Genomic DNA, 14,875 nt, shown 5'->3' with positions numbered 1-14,875 from the left:
TAATATGCCCAAGTAAAGGATTTTTAAAGGCAAAACCGACCTTAATAGAGCCGTAAAACAACTTTCACGATGTTATTAGCCTTGAAATATAGTATAAATATAATTCAATGGTAGAGGTTTACTCTTGACAATTAAACTAATAAAGGGACTAACTGCATATATATTTAACAGACATAAATTCAATAAAGAGAAGTATGTACCATAAATAGTTATCGTAACTAAGGACATTTATTAATCATTTACAAAGGCTATCTATATGCCTATTAAATCTAATTACTAATTACTTCATATATAAAAAGCTCCTTGCTTAAGTTACTGTAGCTTATTTTAGCAATGGCTATAGGTTTGTTTAAATTCGCTCGTTCTGACTCTTTGGAGGTTTCATATTTTCATGTTAGAAAATGGCTTCTAAGAACTCTTGGTTGCTGGCCTCTGGATCCTTTGAGAAAATTAAAAATATCCTTAAATTTAATAATTCTAACAATTGCAGTTATTGGAGAGTTTCGATTTTGTTGGCTAATACGCAAGGATGCTCTTTCAATTTGTATATCAAAGTTGTTGGCCTTAATGAAATTGTTGTTTTGTTTATATTTTCGAAAAGACCTGGAAATTGTTTTGAAACGTTTCTATAAACATTATTAATCCAGTCAAATAAGGGTTTAACCTCGGTATGAATGCTAATAGAAATTTTTTTTGCTCAATATCTTCGTTTTGGTATTTTATAACTTACCTCAAAAGTCTAGAAAATCTCATGTCCGCAAGTCGCGATTTTCAAAGTCAAAGCGCGAAATGGAGTTTTTAAAATTAGCAACAATATGCACATACATATGATACATGATTTCAAGGTATTTTTTAAGGCTGACTCCAAAAGATTTAAAACCAAATCAATCTGACGTCTCTCAAAAAAGTTATACCTACCTGTTTTTCATCTGTCAACCCATATTATTATAACAGTTGCAAACTTACTACCAAAAAATCCTTAAAAGTTATGGTAGCGGAACCAAATTTTGCATGAAGGTTTTCATATTCATTATCATTAAAAATCTAAACAATGCAATGAAAAATAAAATGCACGACTGGGGTCGCACGAACTTGCTCTTAGAGTTAAAGTTGCTTAAATTTTTAAGACTTTTTATAAAAAAATAAAATAAAAAAAAATAAAATTCGTTTTTTAAAAAAAATAAAATAAAATCTGAAATTAAATTGCCCTCCAAAACAAGTATGCAGTTTTGATTGATATATTAACATGCATTTTTAGAAAAAAAAATTTCAAAATCGTTAGAGCCGTTTTTTAAAAAACTAATTTTTTATAAATAATTTTTTGGAAAAAAAGTTTAAAAATAAAATTGGTATGCCATTTTGTAGAAATCACTAATCAACATCTAAAAACAAAATTTCAAAAAAATTAAGTGTCCCGTTTTCGAAAATTTGATTTTTCAAAAAAAAATTTTCAAAATTTTTTTAAAAATCCAAAAATTATTTTTTTCAAAATTTTATTTTTGGCTTACATTTAAATTATATAAATGCTTCTTCAAAAAAAAGTTTCGTTGAAATCGAATAATTAGTTTTGGAGATAATCGGATTTGAAAAAAACGGTTCTATGGCAGGTACCGTTAATAATGATTTTCAAAAAAAATTTTTTTCATTAGAAGATAGACCTTAACTTTAAACTAACACTTGAATTTTTTAAACAAAATCGTTAGAGCCGTTTTCGAGATATTTCAATTTTACTAAAATCGGTATATGACAAGTACCGTTATTTTTGGTCCAAAAAAATTAATTCCAAAAACCCCTCTGGAGAGTCGCCAAATAACGCTGCATACCAGGTTTGACATCAATCGGTCCATCCGTTTAGGCTGTAGCTCCTTATACAGACAGACAGACAGACAGACTGACAGACTGACAGACAGACAGACAGACAGACAGACGGACTTCCGGGACCCACTTTTTTGGCATTGTCTACCATCGTAATGTCATGGAAAAATGTTATCTCAACTTTTTTTTTTTGTACGAATGCATAACTTGATATATAGTTCCTATATCGCAAGTAAAAAAAACGTATATATCTATGAAAAAATGGTATTTTTTGAGAAAGGGGGAAATTTTAGAAAATGCACTAAAAAAAAAACCTCGTACAGCCTGGGAATTGGAGCTAATTTTCCATTTTTTTGGTTTCTATCTTTTTTTGGATATTCTTTAACATATGTCAAAAATCTAAAAAAAATCTCTTTGAAACGAAGGAAAACAATTTTCATTGCATTTTTCATTTTCACTTTCATTTTTACTATCATTTTCTCTTCCATTTTCACTTTCACTTTCATTTTCATTTTCACTTCACTTTCACTTCACTTTCACTTTCACTTTTATTTTCACTTTCACTTTCATTTTCACTTTCATTATCATTTTTATTTTTTCTAAAGAATTTTTGTTTTGCAATAATTGGAAAGATAACTTCGCTTATTACTGGAATCAGTAGGTACTTAAAAAAAAGGTTTTTCTTTTAATATGGTTGTATTTTATTTTTTCAGATCATTCAAACGTCTGCATCGTATTTTACTATTTTGGAAACTTTTTTGTAAAATGTAAACAGTTTTTACGTAAAAAAAATGAAACGATTAGCATCGATATAGCCTTACATTAATGAAATACGGTTCATGGATATGAAAATAGATTTCAGAAAGTAGCTGGTTGAGTTGAAATTTGAAATAATTTTATAGATTTGATGATAGTGAAAAATCTACTAAGAACTATTGCTTGAAGGGCACTTGCAGCTTTATCAAAACTTAATAATGTTCAACAATGATATAGGTACCCCAGCAGAACGCACTTTCAACCACTCAAGCAATAGACGAAAAAAAAACCAACACGTGACGAAAAATCAACTTGGTTATTGTTATTCTTTCATTCTTTTAATTACACATTTAAAAATAAAAGGCAAAGAAATTAAAATATTGTGTGATTCAATGATTCAGGGACATGTTTGCACAAGTTCAGGACAAATTCGGAAGACGTTCGGGACACGTTCGGCAAACGTTCGGGAAACGTTCGGGACACGTTTGGTACATGTTCGGGACACGTTCAGGACACGTTCGAGACACATTATAAAAAGATCTTTAAAGAATTTTCCATATTTATTTTTTACATTTCTTATAAAACAAATAATAAAATTAGTTCAAAGTTTTTTTTTATGTTAAAGTTTGTTTTTTACAGTTAAACTTTTATAATTTATAAAAAGGATTGTAAGATAGTAAAATAAGATCCAGATTTTTGAATAATCTGAAATCAAATACAATAATTAAACATTAAATATCGAGATTTAATTCCACTTAAATGCAAAGTCAACAATCCAATTACGCAAAACATTCCAAAAAATTAAAATTTTGTTTTGCATTTAATTGGAAAATGTTAAAAAAAAATTTCAATCATTTACTGAAGCAAATAGTGATAAAGATGGTGAAAAAAATGGCACTCGCATATAACTTCCTTTTTGCGATTTAACCAAAACGAAAAGGATCAATGTTTTTACTCTCTTATTGCAGCTATACCAATCACAAAAGTATAAAATTTCAGAAAGTTTCAAACACTGAAATAAATAAAGTTTTTCAATTCAATTAAAACAGATAAGGATAGGTACTTTGAATGTTGTGTTACATTTTGGTTAGCAGCTTCAGAAGCATAACAATATATGAAAACTAAATTTGATGCACCAATTATGTAATTTAAATAAATCACTTTAGCCATTCCTGGAGCCTATAAAAAATATGTAAATATATAAGATTTTCTCAAAAAAAGTTAATAGAGTTATAATACCAATCGAATATTTATCAAAACAACTCCCAATAAAATGCTGGCCAATGCAAAATGAAGAAATACTACATACTTACAAATTCGATTAAAGGATTTAAAAATTTCAATAATATTTTGTTGGCGTTTTACAAGTTCTTTGAGGTCATTGTAGAGCAGGTTACTGCTTCTAAGATTTAAACCTTAAAAAAAAATTAAACTGCTTAAGGTTTTAAAAGTGTGAACACATTAAATTCAACCTCTGGCTGTGTGGTTTTTGAAAGCCAATTTAAAATCTTCTTGGAGACACTGATAGGCCACAGATATGTACATGCAGAAACAAAGTATCATTCCATCAATTCCGCAAAGTCCAAAAATTGTAACAAATCCAGAATGAGCCAGACAGCAATAAATAAACATATACAAGCTTTTGACACCTATTCGAGTCATGTCTTCATAAGGAAGTCTTTGAAAAAAAAGGATACAAATTCCAAATCAAATGAATGATTCCAATAACAAGTTTTCAGCTTACGCAGCTTGAAATGGCAAAGCTACCCAAGTATTCCCATTTCCATTAATGCAGAACTGATAGATCCAAATCAAAAGAGGCTTCATGCAAAATAAGCAGCTTGTGCCCGAAGCATTTATAAATAGAACAAGGCACCAAATTGTTGTTAAATAAGAAACCTTGGCAATCATGGTATTTTTTTCAAAACTTCTCGTATCTAAAATAATAAACTTGACTTTGTTACTTTTTTTTTTAACAAAAAATAGTGAAAATAAGTACATACCTGTTTTACAATGTTCGTAGAGACGATTTAGAATCAACTGAAGGTCCTTGCAATAAATTAAACAACAAAACAATTTCATCCAGGATAATAACTTTGCAATACAAGTTGATAGAACATCGAGAACATAAAGAGGATCTTTTCGAATAAGATAGCAAAATCGAATCTCTCCAATAATTGCTATTCCCAAAATTGTTAAATTTATTACTATTTTAATTATTTTCATACGACTTAAAGGATCCGAAGGCCAAAAACCAAGTGTTCTCAGAAGCCATTTGGTAACATGAAAATATGAAACTTTTAACGAGTCCGAACGGGAGAATTGAAACAAGCCTATAGCCATTTTTTAAATTTTTTTGCAAATGAACCAAGGACTAAAGGAGTATAGCTTTTTATATACTTTTTATAAATAGAACAAGTTTTATAAGAGGTTGGATTAAAAGTTTTTAATTACATATTGCTTAAGGTAACTTTATATAAAATTAACATGTCTCTTTTATACATGGGATATTTTCTCAAATCTATATTATTTTTTTTTATTTTAAGAACAATATTGCAATAAATCGATAAAATAAAGAAGGAACAAAATATGTTTTTTTCATCGAATGGTGTGATTTTACCTGCTGCAGGTTTTCCCAAATATCATAAAATCTATGAGTTTTCTCACAAACATTTTTGTTCATCATTGTTTTCTCCATAAGAATAAATTTATAAAACACTATTTTTAAAGTACATTTATCGAAGAAAATCGGCCCCAAAGTCAGAAATTATCATGGGTAAGAAAAAAATAATTCCATTTAAAAATTAATATCTGAGCAATTAAAAAAGATATTAAAATTTTTTCAATGCAGACATAAAGAATAGCATTTCTTCAAAAAATTAAGACATTAATGAAGTTTTTATCTTAAGTATTAACGGAGTTATTAACATTAACATGAGTAAAGGCATGCGAAAGTAAGCGTTTTCTTAAATCATCAACGTATCAACTTTGCAGATAGAGAGTTGCTGTAGAACAATTTTTTGACGTGATAACGTCTTATAAATCGATGAACCATGGCAGCCACTACAAAAAAGTGACACCATTTTCTAACGTTACACTCTCGCACTTTCGCAATGCGGCAAAAAATTTAAATTCAGAATTAAAAATAAACTATTAGAGATACAAAAATCTTCTTAAGGCATTTATTAACAATGTGCAGTTTATTAAAGTACATAAGGTAAACTTTAAAAAAAATTAATTATTCATGTCATTTAGGCTCAATTGACAAGTTTACCTTTATCTCTTACTTTTTTTTTAAACACATTTTTAAAGAGTAGGTACAGTTGGTTTTATTTGACCAATATTTTTTCAAAAACTGTTTCAACTAGGTACATTAATGTCGTTTTCGATTGGAATCATTCAATGATTCACTCATTCTGAAATCCAATAAAAAACTTTGAATCGCTTCCACCCAATTCTAAAATTTAATATCTGTATTGGTGAAAAAGCAAATATTTTGTTTTTTCACTAGGAGAATAAAAGACTTGCAGCACGCTTCTTAATGATTCCAGACGCTTCCAGACGGCCAATCGAAAACGAAATACCTTTATAAGTATTAGGTTTGTTCGTTGTGAGCTCTAGGGCACTCTGGGTCGTTCTGAATTCGGTGTCAAGCGTTTTTTGTAGCTCCTTTTTCAACCAGACTTATTTCCTCTGTGTTCGATGTTCGCTGATGAAACTAAAGATCTGAGGTGTTCGATGTAAAATGAAAACCCGAGAAACTCTGATTTTTTTGACAGTTAATTGACATGACTTAGAGTGCCCTGGAGGGGGGAACAACGAACAGACCTATTTTTTTTATTCTCACACACAAACGTAGTTTTTATGAGAAATGGAGAAGCTGTCAATTTTTGGCATTTCTGGATTTTGGGTTTTCGGTATTTTGGTTTTTCGGGATTTTGGGATTGTGAGTTTTCGGGATTTTGGGTTTTCGGAATTTAGGGTTTTCTGGAATTTGGGCTTTCTGGATTTTTAATTTCGGGATTCTGTCCGTCTCCACTCTGCTTCCTTATTCATTAATACAGTCTGGATATTACCAGCTATGATTTAGTGATTTATATATAAAGGCGCCTTTGCAAAAATTAAATTGGTTGGAGGAATATTAGGATTCCTTAAGTCTTTCAAAAGAAATTGGGGCGCCTTGTTCTTCAAAGATGAACAAAGATTTTGGACACCATTGTCCTTCCGTCCAAAACAAATTAACCCAAAATTGGGGGCGCCTTCATTCTTCAAAAAGTTTAGAACAAACAATACGAGCGCCGTTGAAAATGTAAAATAGAAAATATTTGGGGCGCCTTTGTGAAAGTTTCCTCAATAAAAAAGTCTCCTCAGGCGTTCAGTTGTGAAAAATTTCGACTCCAGTGATGACTGTGAATAAGGATTCACTTGAGCGAATGCTTAAGATATTTCTCAACTCGAGTAACGACTATGAATTCCGCTCTAAGAGCCTTCAAGCTGCTGCTGAAGCCGAATTTTCTTAAATTGCCGGAGAATAAAGTTTGTTCTTGACTATTGAGCATTTTATTTTTAAATGTAAGACTGAATCCTGAATGAATATTACAGATTACCCTCAACATTGGTCTAAGGATGTTTCTCTGTAGATGAAAAATGTGGAATTGTCTGCATAGAATCCAAAGTTATGAGCAGAAAACTGTAAGTATGACCTTGTTGTTTTGTTTTTTTTTTTACTTAAAATAATAGTTAGCATTTTCTTAATTTTTTAGGTTGAAAAGTATTTCGAAGAGAATCTTTTCGATTTATTAAGTTTTTACGGCTAAGATCTCAATACAATGGTCCATTATGAAAATTAAGGATGCGAATAAGAGCCCAGAGTCGATTGGAGAATTACAAAATTTACTAATCCAGACCTGGAACACGATACCTGACTCTTCATTGAAAAACTTCTCCAGAACGATGTAGAGCTGTATTAAAAGCAAGAGCAAATAGAGGAAAAAAAAAACTACTAATAAAGTGTTCTTTCTTAATCCTTAAAAAAGATTTGATGATTTTAAAATTAAATTTCTCAAAAACTATTTACTCAATCAACTTCAAATAAACATCAAATTCAAGTATAATATTTCAGCTTTCCTAAAACATATAGGACACTATATTCATTAGTATAATGTACTTTTGTTTTTTGTTAAAAATGTTTGTCCCATTCTGAGTCAAAATTTCCTACAGCGTGTATACATATATGTATAATAGGGTGTGTCACTTTTGTATGGCCGAAAAAAAGTACCCTAATTTTGCAATGTAAAAGTGGTCAAAAGTTTTATTAGGGTCTAAGGTTTAATAATATGTTAAAAAAATTCTAATATCGTTCGTCTTTGGCTCGGTCAAATCGGTTGAAGTTTTTCGGAAAAAACCGATTTTATATGAAAAAATATTTTTTTTTCTTCGCATATTATTTCGCAGCTTCTTTAAACTCGTATTCCCATTGTGAACTTAAAAATTATATAAACTTTTAAAATGAATTGTACCCTTCTGTATAATATCATGTTTTCCGGTTTTATTTCAAAAGTCTATTAACCTTTTTAAACGTTTTGCATTCTGTTAAACGAAATTTTCATTAAATTATTTATTTTATTTGAGAGTCCATTGTATTCAATTTTGCAAGAAATGACGATACATGCATGATTGGTTAATGTCAGTTCAAATTAAATAGCAATTCATTTGTATAGCTACAAATATACCTGGAGAACACACCAATACACACACAATCACATGAAACCTTCATTCATTGTGTGAATATATATAATATATTTTTGTGAAACAAAATGAGAATATAATTGAATGAAATTTAAAATTATTTCCTTGCATATATCGTCCAATTGCATTTCGTTGATTTTTATCTCTTTTTTTTTTTTGTTTCGTTAATTATTTTTTTGAATTGATAGTTGTTGTTTTTTTTTTGTTTTAATTTTATTTTTTTTAAATTGATAGTTTCTTTGTTTTTATTTAATTGAACTTGAGCATTAAATTGACACCTAGATAATTGTAATTATAATACAATTGGAAATTTCAAGGCCTCCAGTAAAATCAATTAAATGTTAATCATATATGGTCATTTCAATTGTCGTATAGAAGCCGTCGTATAGAAGCCTTATATTGTGTTTGGTAGCTGTTTCAATAAAATTAAGTTAATTTTAAAATTATTATTTGATGCAGAAAAAAACTTTTTTCCTTAATTAACAATTTAAAACAATCAAGACCATTTATTGTTTTGGAATTATTCTCTGAAACTCCAAACTTTAAGTTTGCAGTTATGAATAGAGGTTAAAGAGCCCTTTCTTTTGATGTCTCACTCGATGGATTTCGAAGAAATTTTTGAAAATGTACTTTTTTTTTGAGAAGGGGTACTTCTTTGATTTTTTTTGAAAATCATGCATAGGCCTGTTGATTGTGGACTTATATCTTTTATTCGAAATCAATTTCGAGTCTTTAGTCAAAAGATATCGACTCATGAATGAAAGAAAAACATATATGTTTGGTTGAAAATATCTCAGGAACCAGCCCTCTAAGAATTTAGCTTAAAGAGACCTTTCTTTTGATATCTCAATCGATAAAGGACCATGGGCACTTTTGTATGGACTTTGGGCCCAATTTCAACATTGCTCAACAGTGATGAAACGCATGTCAAATGAAAGGTCTTGAGGAGTACTTTAGTTTATTATATCGGGGTGAAGTCGAAATGCTGAGTCCTGAGTATTTATGTTACTTTTCTTGAAGTTAACGACGAAGGAATATATGAAGTTTGGATAAGTGACACCGAAGTCTCCTATTTTGTTCAATTATTCAATCTGTGAAAATAGACCTATTCCTAATACTTATGTAGGGCCAGTTGTACAAACGTGGTTCAGCCTCGGATCAGGAATTTAATCCACCGATCTCCGCGGATTAGCTGCGGATCAACTTCGGATCAAATATGGATGTGGCTGTTTTTACATATGTGATAAGATAAAAGTTGTTGAACCACGGATTAAATATTTGTACAACTGGGCCTTACAGTTATAAAATCAATGGCATATGGTTTGGTTCTAGTTCCAGTATCAATAATATCGTTATTCGTTACTTTCGTATGTTTCGTATTTTTAGTATATTTCGAGCGTTTGGTAGGTACCTACTTAAAATATTTTAGTTTATTTAGTTATTTTTTCATGGTTTAGACTAGAATTATAATGGAATGAAAACGGTATAACATAGGCCAGATTTCTTAAATATCTTAAGGACAACGAATATATTTCAATAAATCATTGATAAATATACTAAACATACATTGAAAAAAGAACAAAGACATCCATTATAATATTTAAAAGATTTTTCAAACATTTATGTAAATAAAAATCAAAAACACTAACCTATAGTCCGGTCAAATTAGACTAAAATAAGGCGGTCAGGTTACATTAATTCCCAGCAAGCTAAAAATTGGTAGGATTGTTGAAAACACCATCATAAATTAAATCTAAAAAGTCCTCATCGATCCGAGGTCTGGAAAAAAATTTACGGGGGGTCAAAGGTCACAAAAACTGGTTTTTCACGATTTTCAGCAAAACGGTAAGTCTTATCAAAAAATTTTCAATGCAAGAATTGTAGACCAGATTATTATATATAAAAAGTGTCATGACACTTTTTTTCCTCAGACCCACCGTTTCCTAGGTATAACGATTCAAAAACTTGAAGTTGAGTTGTAATCGTCATAATCAGGCCTATTCTGAAAAAAGACTCCTAACTGAAAAGTTCCTGAAATTTCATTATTTTTTGAGCTTGATTTTCGTTCTTCAATGGTTAAGAATATGGGGAAAGCAAAAAAAAATGGAAATTTTTGTCATTTTTTCTGATTGGGGCCCTTCTCCCGAAACCATTTCCCTAGGAATTTGTGATTATATTATGACTGAATATATACAGGGTGTGCAATAGAGAATGAACAACCCTAAAACGGCTGATAGCTACACTTATGCCTGTTCTAAAAACAGATAGAAAAAACTTCTATCGCAACCGGTTCATAAAATATTGGCTTTTTTTCGTTCAGTGTATTTTAAATTTTATCATCTTATGTTTTCGTTCACTACAACCACGAATGAGTAAATTTTATTTATGTATTTTTTTTATCATTTTCTTCAATAATTGTATGAGTACATAAAAGCTTTAAAAACTGCATACCTATTGCACATTTTCGTAAAAAAAATTTTGAAATCAGTTTTTTGATGCAAAATGTAAAAAAAGTATTTTATGAAAAATTTTAAACACCTGTGGTATAATATAAATCTATAGAAACCTAGGTGGCCAACTTTCTTAAAAATATTCCCCTTGGCCAAAAATCAAATGAGCACCTAAGGAACCCTCAAATGATGAGCCCGAGCTCAGAGTTCGACCTGACGAGCTTGAACTAGGGTGTCCATTTGGGACCTTACTAAAAAGAGAACATTTTACTCTCGAACCTTTGAAAAAGAGGACTTAGAAGAAAAAAAAGAGAACAAAAAGAACGTAACATAAGCACTACAAATTTATTTTTCCTAAACAGTTTCTTAAAAGTAGTGGATCTAGGACACAGGATTATACTTATCAAATAGGAATTACGTTAAAAATGCTCAAAATTTTGTTTTTTTTTTTTTAAGAAGAACGCCGGCGAACCCCAAATGCGGAGCCGTAGTGTGAAGCAGTAGAGTGGGAGAGTTGTGATCCCATCCGAGATCATGACTATCGTGGATAATGGAGAAGAAGAAAGAAGAACGCCTCCATATTCTCAGTTATTTTAAATCCTTTTGAATGGATATTTAACTTCTCTAGAGAAGTAAACTTTGGAATAACTTCACAAGTCTCTTTTTTGGAATATTTAGTTTTTAAAAAAACTTAACATAAACCTAAAACTCGCATCCACGCAGTATCTATTCGTGAGTGGAGTCGAGGAGGGTACTAATTAGTATATATTTGCATAAATATATTCAAAGTTGTCTGAATCAGCTTTTAAACGAGCCACAATTTATTTAAATTATTGAAAAGTACCTAGATACAAAAATTGAAATAAAAAAAAATCGAGCTTAAGGACAATTAGAACAAACTGAGATCCGTATAGAAAAAGAAATTATAAAATATTTAGATCGAAAACGAAAAACAGAACATCTCTTTTAAATTTAAATGCGATGAACACTTTACCTTAACTGTGAGTGGGCAGAGTTGAAACAAATTTTTAATGTGGGAGACAGATAATCGTAACAATCTTAAAAAACTATGGACGAAAATAAAAAAAGATACTTAAAAGAGGACATTTGAAAAATAGAGAACAAATTTTATTTATTTTATGAAAAAAGAGAGTGTAAAAAAGATCAGAGTTGCAAAAAAGAACATGTTCTCTTTAAAAGAGATGTTCTGGAAACCCTAACTTGAACTAACCTATGAGATCGATCGAGCAGAACCAATCTCGGACTCAGTTTCATATGTATAAAAACGAGTTCAACAGCGTTTTCTCGTAGATATTGAGATCGATCTCAAAGATTTCTGTGTAGATTAGTATGTGAAGACGTATGTATGTATTTTATTTAATGAAAAGCTATTATAGGAGAAAAATTGTTCTTTGAATGAAAAATAAATAGCTATGTCATAAATATGACTCATTATGTACGTAGAGGTATGCAAACCTGAGGAAAATAAAATCTTGCTAAACAAAGTAGCTCAGGGAAATTAGTCAAAATATGGGCATGAAATCGCATTTTTCGCGGGACAAAATTTTTTTCATGGAATGTGTTCGGGTGGTTGTCCTTATCATAAAAGTCAATTTGTTGGGAAAATTGGAGGTTGGGAACAGCCGTCATCTTGGAAAAGAGATTGGTATCGTTTTCATTGAATAGCTCCATTGTTATTCATTTTAACAGAAAATGACAAAGGTAAGACATATTAACAATAAAATTATCTAAACAATGATATACAAAACAATTCCGTGAGTTGATTAAATAAAATTTTATAGTTGGTTAAAGTGCGGGTTTGTATCGCAAGGTTGGGACAAAATGACATTTTTTCATATATCTGACGAACTTTTGATTTGTTTGGATAATTCTTCAAGAATGAATTATAGTACTTATAATTACCTATAAAATGAGCCCACAATCGTTATTGTAACCATCGTATTGTAGAAGTAATCTAACTCCGAAACTGTCCATGTGCTAGTCAAAAGTGAGATAAAAGCTAGTTTTTTGCTAGTAGGCCGAGAAAATTTTGGGAGTAGAGGTATAACCAAAATATAAGTACGCAGTTTTGCTGCCATACTCGTGTTAATGTCGATTTCAAAGGTCTGACAACTCTAATTTTAGGCTTTATACGGTTTTTGGGGGGTTAAATAACGTAAGTTTTCCAGTTAACGTGAATGGGCTAAATTTATACTATTTGAAATTATAAATATACAAGCTGATGCTCTATTATTTTTCCTAAATCTGGACACATCAATCTCGGCTATGGGGTTAATAGAACTCACGATATAAGCTTTTTTAACTAACCATATCAGGCTTTTCAATTCCAATAAACAAACAAAAATCGAAACAAAAAGCCTCTAAAACATAATCGTATAAACGGCTTATATCTTGAGTTCTACTGGTCACATCCTCAAGATTGGGGTGTCTAGATTTAGGAAAAATAATAGAGCATCAGCTTGTATATTTATTATTTCAAATAGTATTAATTTAGCCCATTCACGTTAACTGGAAAACTTACGTTATTTAACCCCCCAAAAACCGTATAAAGCCTAAAATTAGAGTTGTCAGACCTTTGAAATCGACATTAACACGAGTATGGCAGCAAAACTGCGTACTTATATTTTGGTTATACCTCTACTCCCAAAATTTTCTCGGCCTACTAGCAAAAAACTAGCTTTTATCTCACTTTTGACTAGCACATGGACAGTTTCGGAGTTAGATTACTTCTACAATACGATGGTTACAATAACGATTGTGGGCTCATTTTATAGGTAATTATAAGTACTATAATTCATTCTTGAAGAATTATCCAAACAAATCAAAAGTTCGTCAGATATATGAAAAAATGTCATTTTGTCCCAACCTTGCGATACAAACCCGCACTTTAACCAACTATAAAATTTTATTTAATCAACTCACGGAATTGTTTTGTATATCATTGTTTAGATAATTTTATTGTTAATATGTCTTACCTTTGTCATTTTCTGTTAAAATGAATAACAATGGAGCTATTCAATGAAAACGAAACCAATCTCTTTTCCAAGATGGCGGCTGTTCCCAACCTCCAATTTTCCCAACAAATTGACTTTTATGATAAGGACAACCACCCGAACACATTCCATGAAAAAAATTTTGTCCCGCGAAAAATGCGATTTAAATTACTAATTTCCCTGGGCTAAAGCTATTTTAATAATTAAAAACAAAATTAATAAAATGGCTATTATGAAAAGTCTCTTCAATAGTTAAGCCTAGTTCAGGATTCAGAAAATATTTCAAAACATAGGTATAAAAAACTGCAAAAAAGATCTCTCAAATTTTAAAAGAACTGTACCGACTTGCATATTTCTTACCATGCTAGAAATACCATGCTTAACAATTTGTGAGATCGATCTCATGTTATCAAGCATTTTCTCATCTTTTTGCATATGAAAATGAGTTCCGTCTAAAAAATAGCTTTCATTGAAAGATCGATCTCATATCTGTGGATTTAACTCACACCCTGGAGATCTAACTCCTAGAAAGTTCTCTAAAAAGTTAGTAAAGAGTTCGATACATGATTTTTGTATTGAATAGCTTAAGTTAAACAACTTTAAAATTTATTTTTTAAATACGATTGTAAAAAATTAAGTTATTTTTTTATGTAATTTTAATGTTACCTTACCTTCATTATTTGTAAATATAAAAAAAAAAAATAAATTCAATTTAATTTCATTTAATATTTATTTGTACAAATTCTTAAAGTCATAAATTAGTTTATTATTATTATTTCTTTTTCTAAATTATATTTCCCTACTTTATTATAGTTTCGTCCTTTTTTTTTTATTATTTAAATTTTGTCTTCTTCTTTTTTTTTTAATTTTATTTTTTTAAATTTAACAAGGTACAGTATTCTATACAAATGCAAAAAATAAAATTACTATAACAAAAAGTAAATTAATAATTCGATGATATTAATAATATTGGCCATAAACCATAAATTCCACAGGCTGTTTCCTTTACTTTTCTGCATTGCTGCTGGTTTTTCATCTGAAAATTGAAATTTTTCTTGCATTATATTACACCATCACACACCACAAAAAAAA

At 29.9% G+C, this 14,875-nt stretch overlaps 1 protein-coding gene and 1 long non-coding RNA gene across 2 annotated transcripts in view; both read right to left on the bottom strand.

The window, feature by feature from the left end:
• Window positions 1–3,658: 3,658 nt before the first annotated feature.
• LOC129906020 (uncharacterized) lies at window positions 3,659–4,498 on the bottom strand. Its single transcript, XR_008770701.1, has 3 exons — window positions 4,044–4,498; window positions 3,811–3,986; window positions 3,659–3,750 (listed from the first exon to the last, which is right to left on the bottom strand). It is a non-coding gene; the product is annotated as an uncharacterized LOC129906020 (long non-coding RNA).
• A 10,143-nt stretch (window positions 4,499–14,641) lies between these two features.
• Window positions 14,642–14,875, bottom strand: part of LOC129915300 (zwei Ig domain protein zig-8-like) — a 92,705-nt gene continuing 92,471 nt past the window's right edge. The window contains exon 7 of the mRNA XM_055994791.1: window positions 14,642–14,819. Coding sequence (XP_055850766.1) covers window positions 14,710–14,819 — 110 coding nt within the window. The 3' untranslated portion in view covers window positions 14,642–14,709. The remainder of the gene's footprint in view (window positions 14,820–14,875) is intronic.

The sequence above is a fragment of the Episyrphus balteatus genome, chromosome 1 (assembly GCF_945859705.1).
Source record: "Episyrphus balteatus chromosome 1, idEpiBalt1.1, whole genome shotgun sequence".
Taxonomy (NCBI): domain Eukaryota; kingdom Metazoa; phylum Arthropoda; class Insecta; order Diptera; family Syrphidae; genus Episyrphus; species Episyrphus balteatus.
Note: the sequence above shows the minus strand (reverse complement) of the source record. Positions and strands in the feature narration are given on the sequence as shown.